The 17,455-nt window shown below is 33.7% G+C and overlaps 2 protein-coding genes and 1 pseudogene across 3 annotated transcripts; 2 read left to right on the forward strand and 1 right to left on the reverse strand.

The window, feature by feature from the left end:
• Positions 1–570: 570 nt before the first annotated feature.
• LOC121243836 lies at positions 571–3,380 on the forward strand (annotated as a pseudogene).
• Positions 3,381–4,012: 632 nt separating this feature from the next.
• On the reverse strand, positions 4,013–7,456 carry LOC121244876 (cytochrome P450 711A1-like). Of its 2 annotated transcripts, none has more exons than XM_041143105.1 (5): positions 7,078–7,456; positions 6,001–6,153; positions 4,881–5,664; positions 4,586–4,681; positions 4,013–4,461 (listed from the first exon to the last, which is right to left on the reverse strand). In XM_041143105.1, exons 1-5 carry the CDS (start codon positions 7,332–7,334, stop codon positions 4,132–4,134), a joined length of 1,620 nt encoding a protein of 539 aa, XP_040999039.1. In that variant the 5' UTR covers positions 7,335–7,456; the 3' UTR covers positions 4,013–4,131. The 2 variants fall into 2 exon arrangements, with proteins under 2 accessions (XP_040999039.1, XP_040999040.1); XM_041143106.1 differs by having other exon boundaries at positions 6,001–6,158; positions 7,078–7,215.
• An 8,978-nt stretch (positions 7,457–16,434) lies between these two features.
• On the forward strand, positions 16,435–17,216 carry LOC121245129 (glutaredoxin-C6-like). The gene has a single exon (XM_041143445.1). It carries the CDS (start codon positions 16,529–16,531, stop codon positions 16,943–16,945), a length of 417 nt encoding a protein of 138 aa, XP_040999379.1. The 5' UTR covers positions 16,435–16,528; the 3' UTR covers positions 16,946–17,216.
• The last annotated feature ends 239 nt before the right edge of the window (positions 17,217–17,455 follow it).

A 17,455-nucleotide genomic window follows, 5' to 3' on the forward strand; every position in this document is an offset into this window, starting at 1 on the left:
TGAGTTGAGTTAAATTGAGTTAAGATGATAAAATATTGTTAGAATATTATTTTTTAATATTATTATTATTTTGAGATTTGAAAAAGTTAAATTATTTATTATATTTTGTGTTAAAATTTAAAAAAATTGTAATAATGAATTTAGATGAGTTGAGTTGAGTTTAATTTTCAAACGTACCTGAGTACCTTTCAGTTAAATGCATGCACGCCAACCCAACCCATTGATTTAGACCTATCCAGCCAGTTCTCATCTGATGCATGCAAACTATTAATACTGATTACTTGTGATTCCCTGATCGAGCTGTAGATAATTTGAGAGATGCAGGGCAGATCCGACCGCTCAATCCTACCCAGAAGGGCAGATCTATCCAAGTCAAGTGTCTGATTTTGGGCTTTGTCCTGTGTCTTTCATTCATTCATCTACTCGCTCGCGCCCTAAACTGATAAGCAAGTTGTTGTGGAGTCTAGACTCTAATCCTTTAAAACCAGGGGCAGGATTGTCATATCATACTCCACCACGCAGATCTATTCGAGCGGGATCAGCCCCTGTTTGTCCGTTGGGTTCCGTTTGAAATTCAAACCTCAATGCCCACAACAAAACCCACGTACATGTCCACTACTCGCTCTCTCTCTCTCTCTCTCTCTCTCTGATTTCGGCATTTTTCTCTCCAAAGTAAGAAGCTTTTTTGTTCTTTGAGCTCTATTGTTTTTGCAGAACCCCGACTTTCTCCGTCTTCTCTTTCCGAACAAGCTTTGTTCTTTTGAGCTCTTGGGAGCTCTGTTTCATTAGGGATCACACGTAGTTTTCTAGCATCTTCTGCTTAGCAAGACTTTTTAGACTAATGGGTGCTTCAGGGAAATGGGTAAAGTCGCTCATAGGTCTCAGAAAGCCCGTGAAGGAAGACCATGTAAAATGTTCTTCTTATTTATTTTTATATGCTTCTGTTTCTCTGTTATGCACAAAGGCTAAAACTTTCTCTCTCTTTCTCTAGGAGAGGATGGGGGGTAAGAACAAGAAATGGAAGCTATGGAGGAGTTCTTCTGGGGACTTGGGGTCCTCGTGGAAGGGTTTCAAAGGGAACCACAGAGCAGCTTCTGAGGGGTCTGATTCTCCCCCAGTGGCTGATGCTTTTACGGCTGCAGTGGCTACAGTGGTTCGTGCTCCTCCTAAGGATTTTAGGGCTGTGAGGCAAGAATGGGCAGCTATCCGGATCCAGACTGCTTTTCGTGGCTTCTTGGTAAATGATTCGATCTGCTTTTCGCCACGTCCTCCTCTCTTTGGTTGCTGAGAGAATGACTGAATGGAAAAGCGAGTTAAACACTATGAGATGAGCTCTGCATTTTTTTTATAGACATTTTCATCTTATTCCGGTTCTAATTTTCTCCAGATAAGGATGCAGAATTCCTTTTTTTTTCCCCGAGAAGGGGGTTGCGGGGTTGGGTAATGGATCTGCACAGCTTTGATTGAAAGGGAATAATAGTTGACCTGAAGATGAGCACCATTAGTCCAAAATATTTAAATAACAGTTGTTGCAAATCTAAAAGTTTAGTCCGTGATGTTTTTTAAAGTTTATAGTTTAGTTAGATTACTGCGAAGTAATGAGATCAAATCACAGTAGGGAAATGGACAGCAAGTTTCAAGCTTTAATGTAAAGATCAAAGATTACACCACTGTATTGTTAGATCAGTATAGTATATGTTCAGCAATACAATCACAATCAGTCAATAAGAATCCAAGCCGAAGTTTAAAAGAGAATTGAGAGTTAGCATTATTTCGTCAATCTAAGCAAATGTTTGATAAGTAATTGTTTGCCTGTTGAGCTTAATGTTAATATAATTTGCTGTATAGTATTACGTTATACCCTTTCCTATGATGTTAAAGACTCGGCTGAATGTCTTGCGTTTTAATATTTTTCTAAGAAGATGATTTTCATTTTGTGGGCGTGGCGTAAAAATTGTAGGCAAGAAGGGCTCTGAGGGCTTTGAAAGCTGTGGTGAGGATTCAAGCTCTAGTTCGGGTAGACAGGTGAGGAAGCAAGCCGCTGTGACACTGAGGTGCATGCAGGCACTTGTTCGAGTTCAGGCTCGAGTTAGGGCTCATCGTGTCCGAATGTCCATAGAGGGGCAGGCTGTACAGGAGATGCTCAAGGAGCGCCGCACCAAGGCTGATCTCCTCAAACAAGCTGAGGTACCATAAACCATTATGTATCCTGGCTCACTTCCTGTTGGTTTCATATTAAATTATTTGTGCAAATTAGTCATTCTGCTAGTTCTCAATTTTGAACTCATGAATTTCAGGAAGGGTGGTGTGATAGCAAAGGAACATTGGAAGGTGTTAAGTCAAAGTTACAATTGAGGCAAAAAGGTGCAATCAGGAGGGAGAGAGCACTTGCATACTCTCTTGGTCAGAAGGTATGAAGATGACCAGGTATATAAATTAGTATCTTTCACTACCTGAGCAAGGCAATTCAAAATGTTCATTGTTTTTCAGGAATGGAGATCATTCCCCAATTCAAATACCCGTACAAATTCTTCCTCCCGCTTTCTAAAGGATAATGAGATTGACAAGAACAGCTCGGGATGGAGTTGGTTAGAACGTTGGATGTCAGCCAAGCCATGGGAAACCAGATTGATGGAACAATCGCAAACTGACCCCTCCGTGACAACTCCACCTCCAAAGGGTTGTGTAGATTCCCTCTCGGGCACGCATTCGAAATCTTCCGAACCATGTGCTGTGAAAGTCAGAAAGAATAATGTCACCACCAGGATTTCCACAAAACCTCCTCATATTGGGCAAGTTACTCGTTCATCTTCAAGCCCGAGTTCTGAATTTCGTTACGATGAGAGCTCTGCGTCATCTTCAATCTGCACATCAACAACACCAGTTTCTGGCAACACTGGATTGGCTTCGGACAGAACTGAAGATGGTAGTTACAGTAAACCTAATTACATGACCCTGACTGAGTCAACCAAGGCAAAGAGGAAAACAAGTAGTCATTTATCTGAAAGAGTTCAAAGGCAGCCCATGGATGAGTTCCAATTTGTCAAAAGGGCAGCACCTTTCCCTAATGTGGATTCCAAAAGCACATCTGGTTCTGATCTTTCTTCAGTCAACTTTTCCAAGCCACTTTACCTTCCAACTCGATTGGATAAGCACTCATTGAGATTAAGGTGACATACTTACATGGATAGAGGGATTATCTCTGTTTCCTCAACAGCTTGTTGTTCCCTATCCCCTTTATTTGAGAACGTGTATTCATGTAAGTGGTTCCTGCTGATTAGAAAAAAAAAAAAAGTGGTTCCTGCTGTAACTGAGCTGTACTAAAACACCCCCAACGAGTCATTGAGGTTTGATTTTAAAGGTGCTTGATTTGTAAAATAGTTCTTTTATTGCTTCATTATGACATTAGTTATTTGGACGAGATTCATTGATCAAGGCGATAAAGCTAGAGGCATCAATAAATTCAAAGAACCCAACACTGCATCCGGTTTGGATTGAGAGATCATCATCTCACTAAAATTCATGAGAATTGACAGCTTCGTTTAGTTTTTAAATTCATCTCAACTCATTTCAATTCATCATTATAACTTTTTTAAATTTCAATACAAAATATAATAAACAATTCAACTTTTTCAAATTTTAAAATAATAATAATATTAAAAAATAATATTCTGACAATATTTTATCATCTCAATTCAACTTAACTTAATTCAGTTCAACATCCAAAAGCAATTTATTTACAAATTTCAACTCACAAATCTCACTATTATTTACAACTATCTTAATTCATCTCATTTCATCTTTCAAACCAAATGGGAATGACAGATCTCAACACCTTGAGGTCAGTTAAAATACTAAAAGTATTAAGAGTCTAGACTTGTCCTTGAAGAATTGGCTATCGTGGTCATCAACAAGACCTCTTGAATTATATACCCTGGCTTTGAGTTTAAGAGAAAACAAGTAATAGAGGCAATTAGTTTGTCTTCTTAGAAGATCTTCTGGTAATAATTAGTTTGAACAAAAATCGTGACGATTTATTGCAATTTTTTGAAACCGAGACAATCTCAAGTGCCTCATCGAGTGCACCGCAAGGATGACAGAGAAGTTTACCTAGCCATTTCTATACAAATTTCATTTTCGCATGATGACTCTAAGCTTTACACCGTGCTTGTAGTTGAGAACGATACCATATTCAAGATCCAGGGGTTTTTCCATGTTGGGTGAATGTCGAAATACATATTTCCGGTATAAATGAATCAGTGAGAGCTTTATTTCCTGCAGGGAGAATTTCTGACCAATGCATGATCGAGGCCCAATTCCGAAGGGTATAAAAGCGTAGGGATGCCTTCGTTTTTCTTCTTCACAATTTGGGTCAAACCTCTCTGGTCTAAACTTCTCTGGCTCTGGGAAGTTCTTTGGATCTTTTGCGAGAACTCCGAGTGCTAGCCAGACCCATGTCCCCTGTCATCAGAGTAAGAAATTCAAGATATATGGCAGATGTACAAGTTCTAGTCTACATACGAATAGTACTCAGACATGCATAAAGGCCATGTGTTTTGTACCATTCAAGCATACAAAATTATACCTTTGGAAGAAGATACCCTCCTATCTGTACTTCTTTTGATGTTTCTCTCGCAACTAGTGGAGAAACAATGTAATACCTCATTGCCTCTTTAATGACCTGCATTCAATCAAGAGAAAAATAAATTTCAATTGTTGCATTGGTCTCACATGGGAGATCAGATCAAACGTCAGCCTAAATGACTAATCAGGATCATTGATCTATGCTTCTTCATTACTAATGAAGCACTTTGCTTAGCATGAACAAATTCGAGTTTGACTCAAATGTCAAAAAGGTAAGTTTAATATAATATCCTTGCCTGTTCAAGGTAAGGGAATTTGTTCTGAAGATCGTGACTGCTTGGTATCTGATCAGGTGGACTAAATGCATCAATCTCCGCAAGCATCTTCTTCTCGACTTCTGGATGTCCAGCAACCAAATACACAACTGAAGACAGCGTGAATGATGTGGTGGCCGATCCAGCGAGTAGGTGCTCATAAGTAACCGCACTAATGTAGTCTGAGGTGAAGATATTCTTCGATGCTGTTTGTGACTCCCTTGCATTCAATATGAGTGACAAGAAGTCCTTTGAATTTCTATCCCTATCTTTCATTCTCTTTGCCACAATCTCATTCAGCCGGCCACTCAGTTTCTGATTAGTGCGCTCAACTTTCCAGTCCATTGTGCCAGGTAGTCTCTTCAAGATCTGCCTAAATGGTTCCTGAAGTATGGGGACAAGTAGACCCAATATGATTGAAAAGGAGCCCGATAAGTCCATTTTAAGTTGTGTTGTAGAGTAGACGTGTTGGTTAATGAAGTCGTGAACTTCCTTATCATCAATTTGGTTGTCCAAAATTTTAACTGAATCACTGATTGACTGCGGTTTAGAGAGGCCAAAGTTAACGCCAAAGGCTGCTTGTCCGATTACATCAGTTGCCAATTTGAGGGAAAGGTTTGAGAAAGTGATGTCTTCATCTTTAAATGAGTGAAGATTTTGAGTTGCAGATTCAATAAATGATTGCATTATGGGTATCAAGCTGGAAAGGTGTGATGGCTGGTAGACTGATAATATTGTGTTTCGCATGGTTGACCATCTTGCATCCCTGCAAGTTCAAGTTCCATCAGTATCATAAATGATACATTATTTCTGTAGTAAATAAATACATCAAGATATTCTTCATTTCGCCAATTTGGCTAACTAGAGGCAGCTCAGATTTGGATCCTCTAGAGTTCCTATCCGAACTCTAGGGCCTAGAATGAGAGATACATACATGAAGTGGGTTCTACAGCATTCATTGAGTATCTAATTGTGCCCGAGAAATTCCCAACTTTTACAACACCTTCTTAAGTTCCCATGTTTTGGTGCACCATGAGCAGTTCCAATGATCAAGGTATATCTACGAAGTAGGAGTATGCCATTATCATATTTCAACAAATACCTGGTGAAGAACAGTCCCTTTTGATGAAGAGGAGAGGCTGAGATAGGAGAGGGTATACTTCTGTTCGGGAAATCCTTGAATTTCTTTATCCCTACCACTCTACAAAGCTCCGGATCTGCTACAATTATCAGTGGCTGTCTACCCATGTGAAACCTGCTCTAAACATCACATTTAATTGAGGAAAAAAGAAACAGAACGTTATTGAAAAGATTGTCTTCTTCTATGAGATCATGTTTCATTTTTTTTTTTTTTTAAATTGCTGCTGCTAATTGATAAAATGTCCTATTTCTCTCCGTTTTCTTCTTGGCAACCTCCTGTCCTTGGAACCAGGCAAAAAAGATAAGGGATTGATATCGGCTGTGTAGCTAACATGGCAAGGAAAAGTGGTGAGGCAAAATTATTCGATATGCTATAAAGTCGGCCAGCCAGCCCTTGAATGTGGTCATAAAGTGTATAGACTAATGTGCATTCCACCAAACTGTAGCAGATAGGAATGGAAGAAGCTCATCCACAATAGTTTTGGGTCCCTTTATTCCCTTGAAATGACTTCTGATCTTGAAAGTTCAATCTCGAAGTATTATGGTAAGGATAAGAAAAGGAAAGACCCAATATTCGCAGGTCCCATTTGACCAAAGCATACAACCTCTGGTCCCATATTTTTGTTTCCCTTATCACAAAAGGATATGCATCCTCTTTGAAGGTGGCAAAGATATGACTGATTTTCTTTATTTTTAGAGTTTTCAATCAAAGATGCAAGAGTGGATGTCTATCATTAAGCTTAATAGCAATCCCATCTAAAGATAAACACTTCGAAAGATAACTAAATCAACTAAAAAGATTGGTGGCACTTATAGACCAGCACCAGCACCAGCACCACCTTTTTACAGATATCCAAGATAATGATATTTTCAAAGATGTTCAACCAAAAAAAGGAAGGAAGGAATTAATTTAGGAAGTTTAAGCAGCAAAGATCACATTTTTTTCTTCTTTTCTACCCATGTAAGCTTTATAATAATTGCAGAATGGAAAGGGACAAGGTTTTGTCTGAAACAAGAAGACTGTACAGACTGCACTGACCTGAAAATAGGACCATATCGTTTTGCAAGAACTGAGAAGACGTCAGGGCCATACTTAGCCAGCATGGGAAGGTGCCCTACAAATGGCATGGTCGGTGGGCCAGGTACCCTTCTCACCCCCCAGTATGGCCCATACAAGTAACCAATCATTCCTCCTACTACGGCCAACACTGTGAAGATGGCTGATGCCATAGGAGCACTTGTGAAGAACCATCCCAAACCCACCAATCTTTGAAGGGCCTCTTCCAAAAACACCATTTTTCAAACAGAGAGAGAGAGAGAGAGAGAGAGAGAGAGGTGCTTGTTGGTTCTTGCTGGAGCCCGTTTTGAGTCAAGCTCAGTTTTATAGGGAAGTGGGGACCGGAAAGGGTGTCACCATGGACCTATTGATGAGTACTAGGTCCTGTCCTGAGTATGATAGCAATGAGGATATTATTCAAATGTTGAAAGCATATATTTTTTTTTTTTTTTGGTGATGAGTATATTGTGCATATAATAACCTGAGGAAAATATTTTTTTGGTGAAATGAATACTCCAACCTTCCCATGTTTTAGACCTAATCATACCACAGACATTAGTAATGAGTTTTTAATTTTATGACATAAGAGTGGAAAGAAGACAAGATTTAAAAATAAATTCTCAGTGATAAAAGGTTGTAATTGAATGCATTTGGCAATTGGCACACAAGATGCCAATTTAACAACTCCAACAACACTTGACTTTTAGCTAACAGTATTCCTAAAAGATTCTAGTTGATATAGTCCACAAAAAAAAAAAAAAAAAAAAAAAAAGAAAAAAAAAAGAAAAAAGAAATGAAACTTAATTTGACTAGAAAATGCTTAAAGGTACTCAAAAAAAAAAAAAAAATAAATAAATAAATAAAGAAAGAGGAAGAAATTCAACTCTAATATAAAAGTGATAGAAGTTAATAATAAAAGGCTTTTGATTCCATTTCTAGCTCTACATTCCACACACTCCAGAAAAGGCCAATCAATCAACATGAAGTAGCAAAGAGTAGCTGATTATATATGTGTGTATATATATAAATGCTTTACGCATGAATGATTTTTATAAAAATAAATTTATAAACTGACGTAATTTGATTAAATCTAACATATTACATGAAATTACGTCAGTTTAAATTTATTTTTACAAAATTTTTGTGTGGTAATAGCACCTACAATATAAATATATATATATATTATGATAGATGATACATTCATATAGATATAATTAAGCATATATAAATTATTGGTTTTTGCTTTTTAAAAATTAGCTGCTCTGCCACTTATGTGTGGCAGCATTGGTGCTGGTGTCTTTATTTCCCACATAGAGAGATAAGGTTGAAATTTCTTCTACTTCTTTCTCTTTTTTTTTTTTTTTTTTTTGGGTATGATGAACCATGGGGAATAGATCACAAACTCCCTCTCTTTGGAACCCTTTTCACATAGAAACATGTTCAAATTTGCAAGTAACAATGAAAATGACTCTTGGTGGATCAGGCCTGCTCCCATTCAACTTCAAGAAACCATAATCATTTTAGTAATCATTTAAATGAAAACCAATTTAAAGTGTAATTTTATGTACTAAACTCTTACTTGTTTTTTTAAAAAAAAAAGTAATATTAGATACAATTTTATGTTAAAAAGTAGATTTTTTTATGTAAATTTTAAATTTGTCTACTTTTTTAAAGGAAGTGTACGACGCATGCATACTCTAGAACTGAACAAATATATTCTTAAAAAAAATTAAAAATGTGATATATCAGGGTTAAAAATAATAAAATTAAAATGAGAAAATCATTTCCCAACAATTTATTTTCCAATACCCCCATCTTCGAGAATGATTAGGCTTAAAAGGAGCAAGCTCAATTATTATGGTCCACTCGGATCCAAAAGCTAAAAGTAAAATTATATATATATATATATATATATATATATATATATATATTTATCTTGTCAGATGATGTCCAATGGCAATGATCTGCCGATCGAAGGTTTGTTTCAATGTATTTGTCTTGGGTAAGAGGAGAATATCCTTCTTTCAATGACAATGGCATTGCTTTGGATTCCTCTTCATTTTTTTTTTTTTTGTCTCAACCTTCAAACACTTTTGTTACATTATTATCATCATTATCATCATCATAACACGTGTAGAACCCACAAGAGTAACACGTGTCCTATGAAATCTTGCATCTCTCTTTCCTTATCGTTTCTCTATTGTTCAATATGGAGACTCTGATTCGTGAATCGTTAGCACTCATTATTTGTATTAAATTTTTAATATTTTATAAAAAAATATTTTTCATTTGTAAGTTGGTATAGATGATGCACCCTCTTTATTTTTTTTATTTGGAAGGACTCATTTCTCCCTTGACGGGCTAGGCCCGAGCCGATTGTCAGAGTTAAGGGCCCAGTGCTCCTTGTATAATGAAGAGAAGGCGCAGGCCAACATGGGAAAGGACGGGACAGCCCCTGCGGGGGCATGTTCCCAGTCACACCACATTGATGATTAGATACGAGTCGAGATCTCGTCTTTAGGGTGACGGATACTTTTTTGAATTTAAAAATATGTTGAGATAATTTTAAATGAATTAAATAAAATATTATTTTTATAGCACATAGTGTTAGAGACAATTGTGATAGATTTTAAAGGTGTATAAGCTCTCGATAAAAATAGATCTCAAATGATTAAACTGTCGTTTAGATAGTGAGTTGAGATGAAATAAAAATAAAATAAAATATTATTAAGATATTATTTTTTAATATTCTTATTTTTTTAAGATTTAAAAAAAATTAAATTATTTATTATATTTTATATAAAAATTTAAAAAAATTACAACAATAAAATCAGATAAAATGATATAAAATATTTCTAATATCTAAGTGCGCCTTAAAAAAAAAATACTGAAGAATTTAATAAAATTTTCCCTCATTTTCTTGGTAGAAGATATGACTTAAAAAACTGTTTTTTTTTTTTTTTTTTGGTCCCAGGAGTTGTCTATTTCGAATCTCGATACAATTCGGCACGTGAGGTGTTACTGGCTAATAATGGACCAACATTTCATATGCTAATAACTGATAACCGGACCAACATTTCTGCATCCATTTATAGACCAAATTTAATGAATGGGTCTTAACTTCCTCGTCTGTCAACACTTTTGCAGGTTAGTGACCAAACATTTACATCAATTTTCTGGAAAATTGGGCTGCAAAGCCTGCAATTTGGTTAAAGACTCTATTTTTTTAATATTAAATATATTTAACAAAAATTTATAAAAAATTTCAATATAAGATGATATATTGAAAATTATGAATTATGAATTTTAAATTTTAAAAAAAAATTAACAAAATAAATTTTTTAAGTAAAATTGTAAATAAAAGTATAAATACATGTAACACTGCCATTTTATTTTTTTACAAATCTTTAGAGTTGGTTTGATTATACAAAATCATTTTATCTTTATCTCATATAATCATTATAATTTTTTTAAACTTTCATACAAAATATAATAAATAAATTAATTTTTTTTAATTTTAAAATAAAAATAATATTATAGTAATATTTTATTTAATTTTTAATAAAATATCTCATATTACCTCAGTTGAACTGTACAACTATACGAGGCTTTATATTTATTGCAGGAATTCAAACGCGTGCAACAAGAAAGAGATTGAGTTTGAATGTGAATAATTATTTGATGCATCATTGTCTATAAATTATTTGATTATTTTCTCTAGGTGTCACATCAGTATAGCATTTTTTATGAAAATTTGTTGAAATTTCAGATAGTTCAAGATCCATCCTTACGTCACATTACATTTGACATAAAATTACCATACTTGTAATCTACAAATTGACGAGGATTAAAGTAGTACATTAATTTTTAAAATTATTTTTACTATAAAATAGATCTAATATATAATATCAAATCACATTATTTTATAACCTATAAATTTACTTTTATAGATTTTTTTTTTTTATAGTTATAAAATTTCTCAATGTTTTTTTTTTTCTCGACAAGTTTACTTCATTAATAAAGATAAAGGTTCATACAATATTAAAGTACAACAAACCAAATTAAGGAGAATCCTTGTCATTATGAAAATTAAGAAAACTAGGGGGGATTGAGGAGAGGGATATGCTTCCATAGAGGTTGATGGAGGCTGCCCATTGCGCTATATCATGCGCGCATCGATTTTGAGATCGATAAATTTTCTTTACTGTCCAAGATTCCATAGATTTCAGTAGGTGTAGAATATCTGTAGCAATGTTTTCAATTTCCCAATCCGAGTTTAGGGCTTCTAGCAAGAGAGCATCTACTACTACTGTGGGGAATCACGTTCAATGTGAATTTTTTTCAAGTTCCTACAAAGAGCTTCCTGAATGCCTTCTAGAGCTGCTGAGGCTTCACCCACATTTGGGTTTGTGCTACATATGAAATTAGTGATCATAAAAATGGGCTTCTTATCAGCAACTCTACAAATTGTTGCAATGATGCTTCCATGTATTCTAACAGCAATATCAAACTGTATTAGATGAAAACCTTCCATTCCTTTTTGAGTGTTGTTAGATGGGAACCATTATCTTGCAACCCATGCTGATTTGTGTTCCAAGAATTAGTGGTTGACTGATTCAATGAGGCTGCTGGGCAAGGGAGTAATGGCATCATGGATGACCTTATTTCAATGTGTTATATATTCTCTTTCACAATTATCATTCCACCATTCTCTTATTGATTTTATATTTTTGATCGTTTCGATTGATGTGATTGATTGTTAAATAGCGGCATGGTTTGTGTCATGCCATTTTCTTCTTGATAAGATGCAGTCAATTCAATCATAATAATTTAAATTTCAACTGAAGACGTGATAAACGTGTTAATCATCAATTGGCACGGTCAATTATGATATAGTTGTTATTATATCATTTTTTAACGTTCATGTGCAATCATCACTTATTTTAAACATTTAAGTTTAAGTTAATAAAAAGATGTAAATTTTATTATTTATTTTATATTTTAACACTCATCTCACGTGTGAGCTAAACTTCTCTCAATTGGTAGCCTAACACGTAAAATATTTAATTAAATGAGGTATAGTGTATAGTTAGAATTCGAACTTATGACCTTTGCTTTGATAGTATGTGAAATCATCACTTGTCCTAAAAATTTAAACATAAGTTAATGAGAATAGGTAAATTTTATTATTTATTTTATATTTTAACAATTTATATAGGAGAAACACATGTTGTAGTCTCTTTGTTTTGAAAGTGACATCTAAAACTTAGACACATTTTGATACATTACACTCTCGAATTATAAAAAACTTACAACATAAGATATCAAATTATGGAAGTGGCCATGCATCCCACATATTTAAAATATCTACTCATCCGACATATTTAAAATTATTGTCTATTTAAATGATATATATATATATATATATAAGATTTTAAAATATATCATATTAACATATATTACTTATAGTAAAGATGATGATAAAATATAAAATAAAGAAGAGAACTACTACAGATACAAAGAGATTATATAAAAAGAAATTTATAAACTGACGTGATTTTATGTGATCTGTTACATCTACTTTACACTAAAAATAATTTTACAATCTAATATATTGCATCAAATCATGTCAATTTATAAATTTATTTATAGTTAAAGTATTTCTCAATAAAGAATAACGTTGCACATTTGAATTGTGACAAAGACTTAGTGTGAATAGCACCGACACCCCAAAAATCCGAAACACTTGCAAATTAGAAAGATGTGTAATTTAAATGGTTCACGCTTCCAAAACAAACATCATCGTAAACGTCACAGCTCCTCGTGCAAATCAGATAAAATGCAGGGCAGCAAGCAAAAGCATGGGGTTTACAACTTTAAAATGTCTTTGACCATGTGTGCGTGTATACACATCACGCTTCATCAGCACCGAAAGCGTACGGGAAAAGCTATTTCAGGATCGGATCGATCTTTTGCCTCGCGGGTTCCTGCTTTATAAAATGATAAACGCTGTATATAATTTTAGGATGAATTATTGTTTATTTTTGGAGATGAGGGAAGAAAAAAAGTTAAAAATTAAATAAAATATTGTTAAAAAATATATTTTTAATATTATTTTTATTTTGATATTTGAAAATATTGAAATTGTTTATTTTAATTTATGTAAGAATTTGAAAAAGTTATAATAATTAGATAAGATGAGTTGAAAAGTTTTGTGAAATCAAATGAGGCCATGTGTAAATCTCGTGTTTTTTTTTTTAAAAAAAAAAAATAGGATCTACTGAAATCAATTTTTTAAAAAAGAATGCGTGAAACTAGCACATTCATTTGTAAAATATTATTTATCTTCTAAATTATCTTGCAATAGTTAGACATATCTGGCAAAAGATAGAGAGAAAAAGGGGATAATCCTTGCTATTGATAATTTGATATAACTAAATTCTATCATTAGACATTGAAAATCTTTATCTGAAAATTGTCAAAGTAAAATGTAGAGACATGTCTTCACATGATTTAATTTGTAAAATAAATTTAAAAATATGAATCTTATCGTGTAAATGATATGAATTATGCATTTTTGATACTGCCTTGCAAATAAAAGACTCAAATAATATCTCTATTATCTTGAAGAATTATGCTATTTATCAGTATATTTTGATATAAATTGTAGAGTAATGCTATACAATATCCTCAATCTCAACCTCCACATATCACATCTTTTTTTAATTTTTTAATATTGTTTTAATTTTTTTTTGAGTTTATTCTTTTTAAATTAATTCAATTCTTCTATTTATTATTTATATATTAAATATTTAATAAAAGAAAAAATTAAAAAAAAGTGGTGTGGAGAGGTTGTATGAAGTAAGAGGATGTGTAGTTTTTTTCTAAATTGTGTGTTTGAAATGTCAATTAATAGGCTTATTATATTTATATAAATTTTATATTTATTAACCTTTTTTTTTAAAAGTTTCATGTAAATATATTTGTCGTTAAAAATAGAAGATAAATTTTGAGAATCTGAGAGTTCGTGCCAACGTAGCAAATAAGGGTTGGGCGTTAGTGGGTACCAACCAAGTTGGTGGTGCCCCATCAATGGTGCAACTTCGAGTACTCTCCCAAAGAGTTAAATGATGCACGGTAGGGTCCACATCCCCGCACGTCACAGCTCAGTTACATAACAGCCCACGTGTACGTCGCTCAAGATCTCTTCACACTATCTCTTCCCCCGTACCGAAGGTAAAGTTGAAAAAAAACAAAGAGAAAGGCATCGCCACGTGTCCGCAGGGAAAAGTCACAATCACCGGAAAAGCTTTTTTATCTTCGATTTTGGGAGGTCCTACCCATTAACCAATACTTTGTCCACGTCAGCCGTCTTTCTTACTTTGTCCACGACACTGACACTAGATCCTTTTGCTTTTTAGATTTTGTTTGGTATTTATTTTAATTTATTATTTTAATTTTTTTAAATTTTAACATAAAATATAATAAATAATTTAAATTTTAAAAATTTTAAAATAATAATAATATTAAAAAATAATATTTTAATAATATTTTATCATCTCATCTCAACTCAACTCAACTCAAATCAGTTCACCATCTAAACGTAACATTAATATCGTCGAGATTATGTTTTACAAATAACACTAATAAAATTAAGATAATATTAAAGTTAAAAATTAAATAAAATATTATTAAAATATAATTTAAAAATATGAATTTCACTATTATATTTTATGTAAGTGTTTGAAAAAATCGTAATGATTAGATAAAATGAAATGAGATAAATTAAGATGATTTATGTAACCAAATAGGACGTTAAGATATTACTAAATGAGAAATGATACTTGCAGTCGTGAGTGTGCAAGCGTCGTGCAGTCGCTTTGAAAAAAGTGAATAAATACGGGATCCACATGAAAAGAAATTAATTTTTTAATAGTAGACCCTACTCTTTTTCAAAACGACTGCACGGCATTTGCGCACTCTACAACTATATGTAGTATTACTCATTTTATATTTCTATGCTTTTTTTTAATATTTTTAAAAAATATATTAAAAAAACACAAAAATAAAAAATTTATACAAAAATAAAGAAATATAAAAAAATCATCAATCAAAAGCATCCGTTCAAAAAGCATTTTCCATATATTTAGCATTATCCATATGTCGGATTAATATATCTATTCTCAGTCATTCTATTCAAGTATTTGTAAAATTTAAATTTATATATATTTTTTAATAAATGAAATCTAGCTACATCGCCAATATATAATTTCGCACCTAAGTTATTTAGAGTGTTTACTCGAATTTTATGATTTACTCTATAAAATAAGAGCAAAATAAATACATATAATATCTATAACTACACTTAAGTAAATTTTTTTTACAAAATAGTATTCACTATTAGGAGGTTTCACTTTCATTATTGTTGGTTATAACTCCAGCTATCCGACTATATTCGCGTTTTCCCCGAACGAGAACATGAAGGTTCTCGAAGTGATACTTTCCTGTGACATTACCCAAACAGACGGCTGTCGTGTCTTCCTGTTAGGTATGGTTTCAAGTTAGTTATAACCAATTGATTAACTTGTTAGATTAAAGTAAACCCTTTTTGTTGGTCCCCTTCTTAAATCAACCAAGAAATATAAGCTCGAAACTATGAGTTTTTTTGTCATTTCTTTTTATTTTATCCTACTGCAATCATAAAAATATAAGCTATGCTCGATATAGTTATAGAATGTATAAATCTTATATATTCTCTTGAAAAAAAGTTAAGATTCACAATAAAAAAAAATAAAATTTTTCATGTATACACTCTTCTAGATGAGTACATGAGATTTACAAAATTCTAATGTTATAAAAATTAATTCTCTGAAAACTATTTCGTTTTAAATGAAATTTAGACAGTGAGTTAAGATAAAAATTAAAAGTTAAATAAAATATTATTAAAATATTATTTTTTTAATAATATTATTGTTTTAAAATTTAAAAAAATTAAAATTATTTATTATATTTTATATATAAATTTAAAAAAATTATAATAATAAAATAAAATAAAATACTTTAATTATCTAACGCATAAAGTGAAAATACGTCTCCCATTTCCATTTTATGTCGATAAAATCGGAACAAAAATTAAGGAAAAAAAAAAAAAAAAAGTAGATACGTGTCAAACCATCAAATACCTTAGATTCAGAACTGCTGACGCAAGAAACATGTTGCGTGGGGTTGGGATTCTCTCCGCGTACTTTTTTATTTGCCAACGGAGGAAACACAAGTACACAGAATTGTGACGTAAGCAATAAGCAACCGCACCCCATCCTCTCATTTATTAAACTCCCAGAAAACCCCATCCTCCCTCCCTCGCTCCATACACGCACTCTCACACCCCACTTCCCTCTGTTGACCTCTGCACCGTCTCTATCGCTCTCCGGCGATGCAGGACCTACGACGTTGCTCAGACGACGTCTTCCGCCTCGACCTGACCTCTCCAGCCACCGCATCCTCCTCGCCCCTATCCATCGACGTGGCCGAGTCGGTTGAGGCCCGAATCCGGCGCCTCATATCCGAGCACCCGGTGATTATCTTCAGTCGATCCTCCTGCTGCATGTGCCACGTCATGAAGAAGCTCCTCTCCACCATCGGCGTCCACCCCACCGTCATCGAATTGGACGACCGCGAGATCGCCTTCCTCCCGCCCTCTTCCGATACAGACACCGACTCCCCCCCCACACCCAACCCTGCCGTATTCATTGGCGGCACCTCCGTCGGAGGCTTGGAGTCTCTCGTTTCCCTCCACCTCAGTGGCCACCTCGTCCCCAAGCTCGTCGAAGTCGGTGCTCTCTGGGTATGACATCTTTAGATTCTCTTCGTTAGCTTAATTTCCGTTGGACGGTCAATACTCTGATAAGAGGAAGAAGAGCAGGAATAACTGCGAGTTCGCGTCTGAAGTATTATTTGCGTGAGGGGTACTCGCTTTGTATATGCAACACGTGCACTAAAACTCCAAATACGTCGACGTTTCGTTTTGTTTCAATCACTTTTCTGTCTTAATCTAGTTCAGAAATTAAAGTCTGTAGATTATAGGGTCCCAATATGTGGGGGCCACTTGTCAGTTGTCATTCGTAAGCATCAGTGCCCTTTTTTTTTTTTTAGGCGAAAGCCGTCTCTCTTAAATAGCCGTGTAGTGTTTATTAATCTTAAGAATATTACTACTCTTACCGATGGTTTGTACCGCTTATTTTTATCGTCGTGATTTTTTTATTTAATAATTAAGTAAATACTTTTTCTAATAATATTATAAATTTTTTTTTATTTTTTTAAAAAATATTTAAAAATGTAAAAAAATATAAAAGAAAAAAAA

Source organism: Juglans microcarpa x Juglans regia, chromosome 8S (assembly GCF_004785595.1).
Source record: "Juglans microcarpa x Juglans regia isolate MS1-56 chromosome 8S, Jm3101_v1.0, whole genome shotgun sequence".
NCBI classification, from domain to species: domain Eukaryota; kingdom Viridiplantae; phylum Streptophyta; class Magnoliopsida; order Fagales; family Juglandaceae; genus Juglans; species Juglans microcarpa x Juglans regia.

What these genes read in the sequence shown, in the direction of transcription:
- LOC121244876 (XM_041143105.1), bottom strand. Translation starts at nt 7,334, where the DNA reads ATGGTGTTTTTGGAAGAGGCCCTTCAAAGATTGGTGGGTTTGGGATGG. An exon ending in AAGGGACTGTTCTTCACCAG is followed by an intron (nt 5,665 to 6,000) that starts GTATTTGTTGAA and finishes TTGAACTTGCAG; the next exon opens with GGATGCAAGATGGTCAACCA. An exon ending in GAGGGTATCTTCTTCCAAAG is followed by an intron (nt 4,462 to 4,585) that starts GTATAATTTTGT and finishes CTCTGATGACAG; the next exon opens with GGGACATGGGTCTGGCTAGC.
- LOC121245129 (XM_041143445.1), top strand. Translation starts at nt 16,529, where the DNA reads ATGCAGGACCTACGACGTTGCTCAGACGACGTCTTCCGCCTCGACCTG.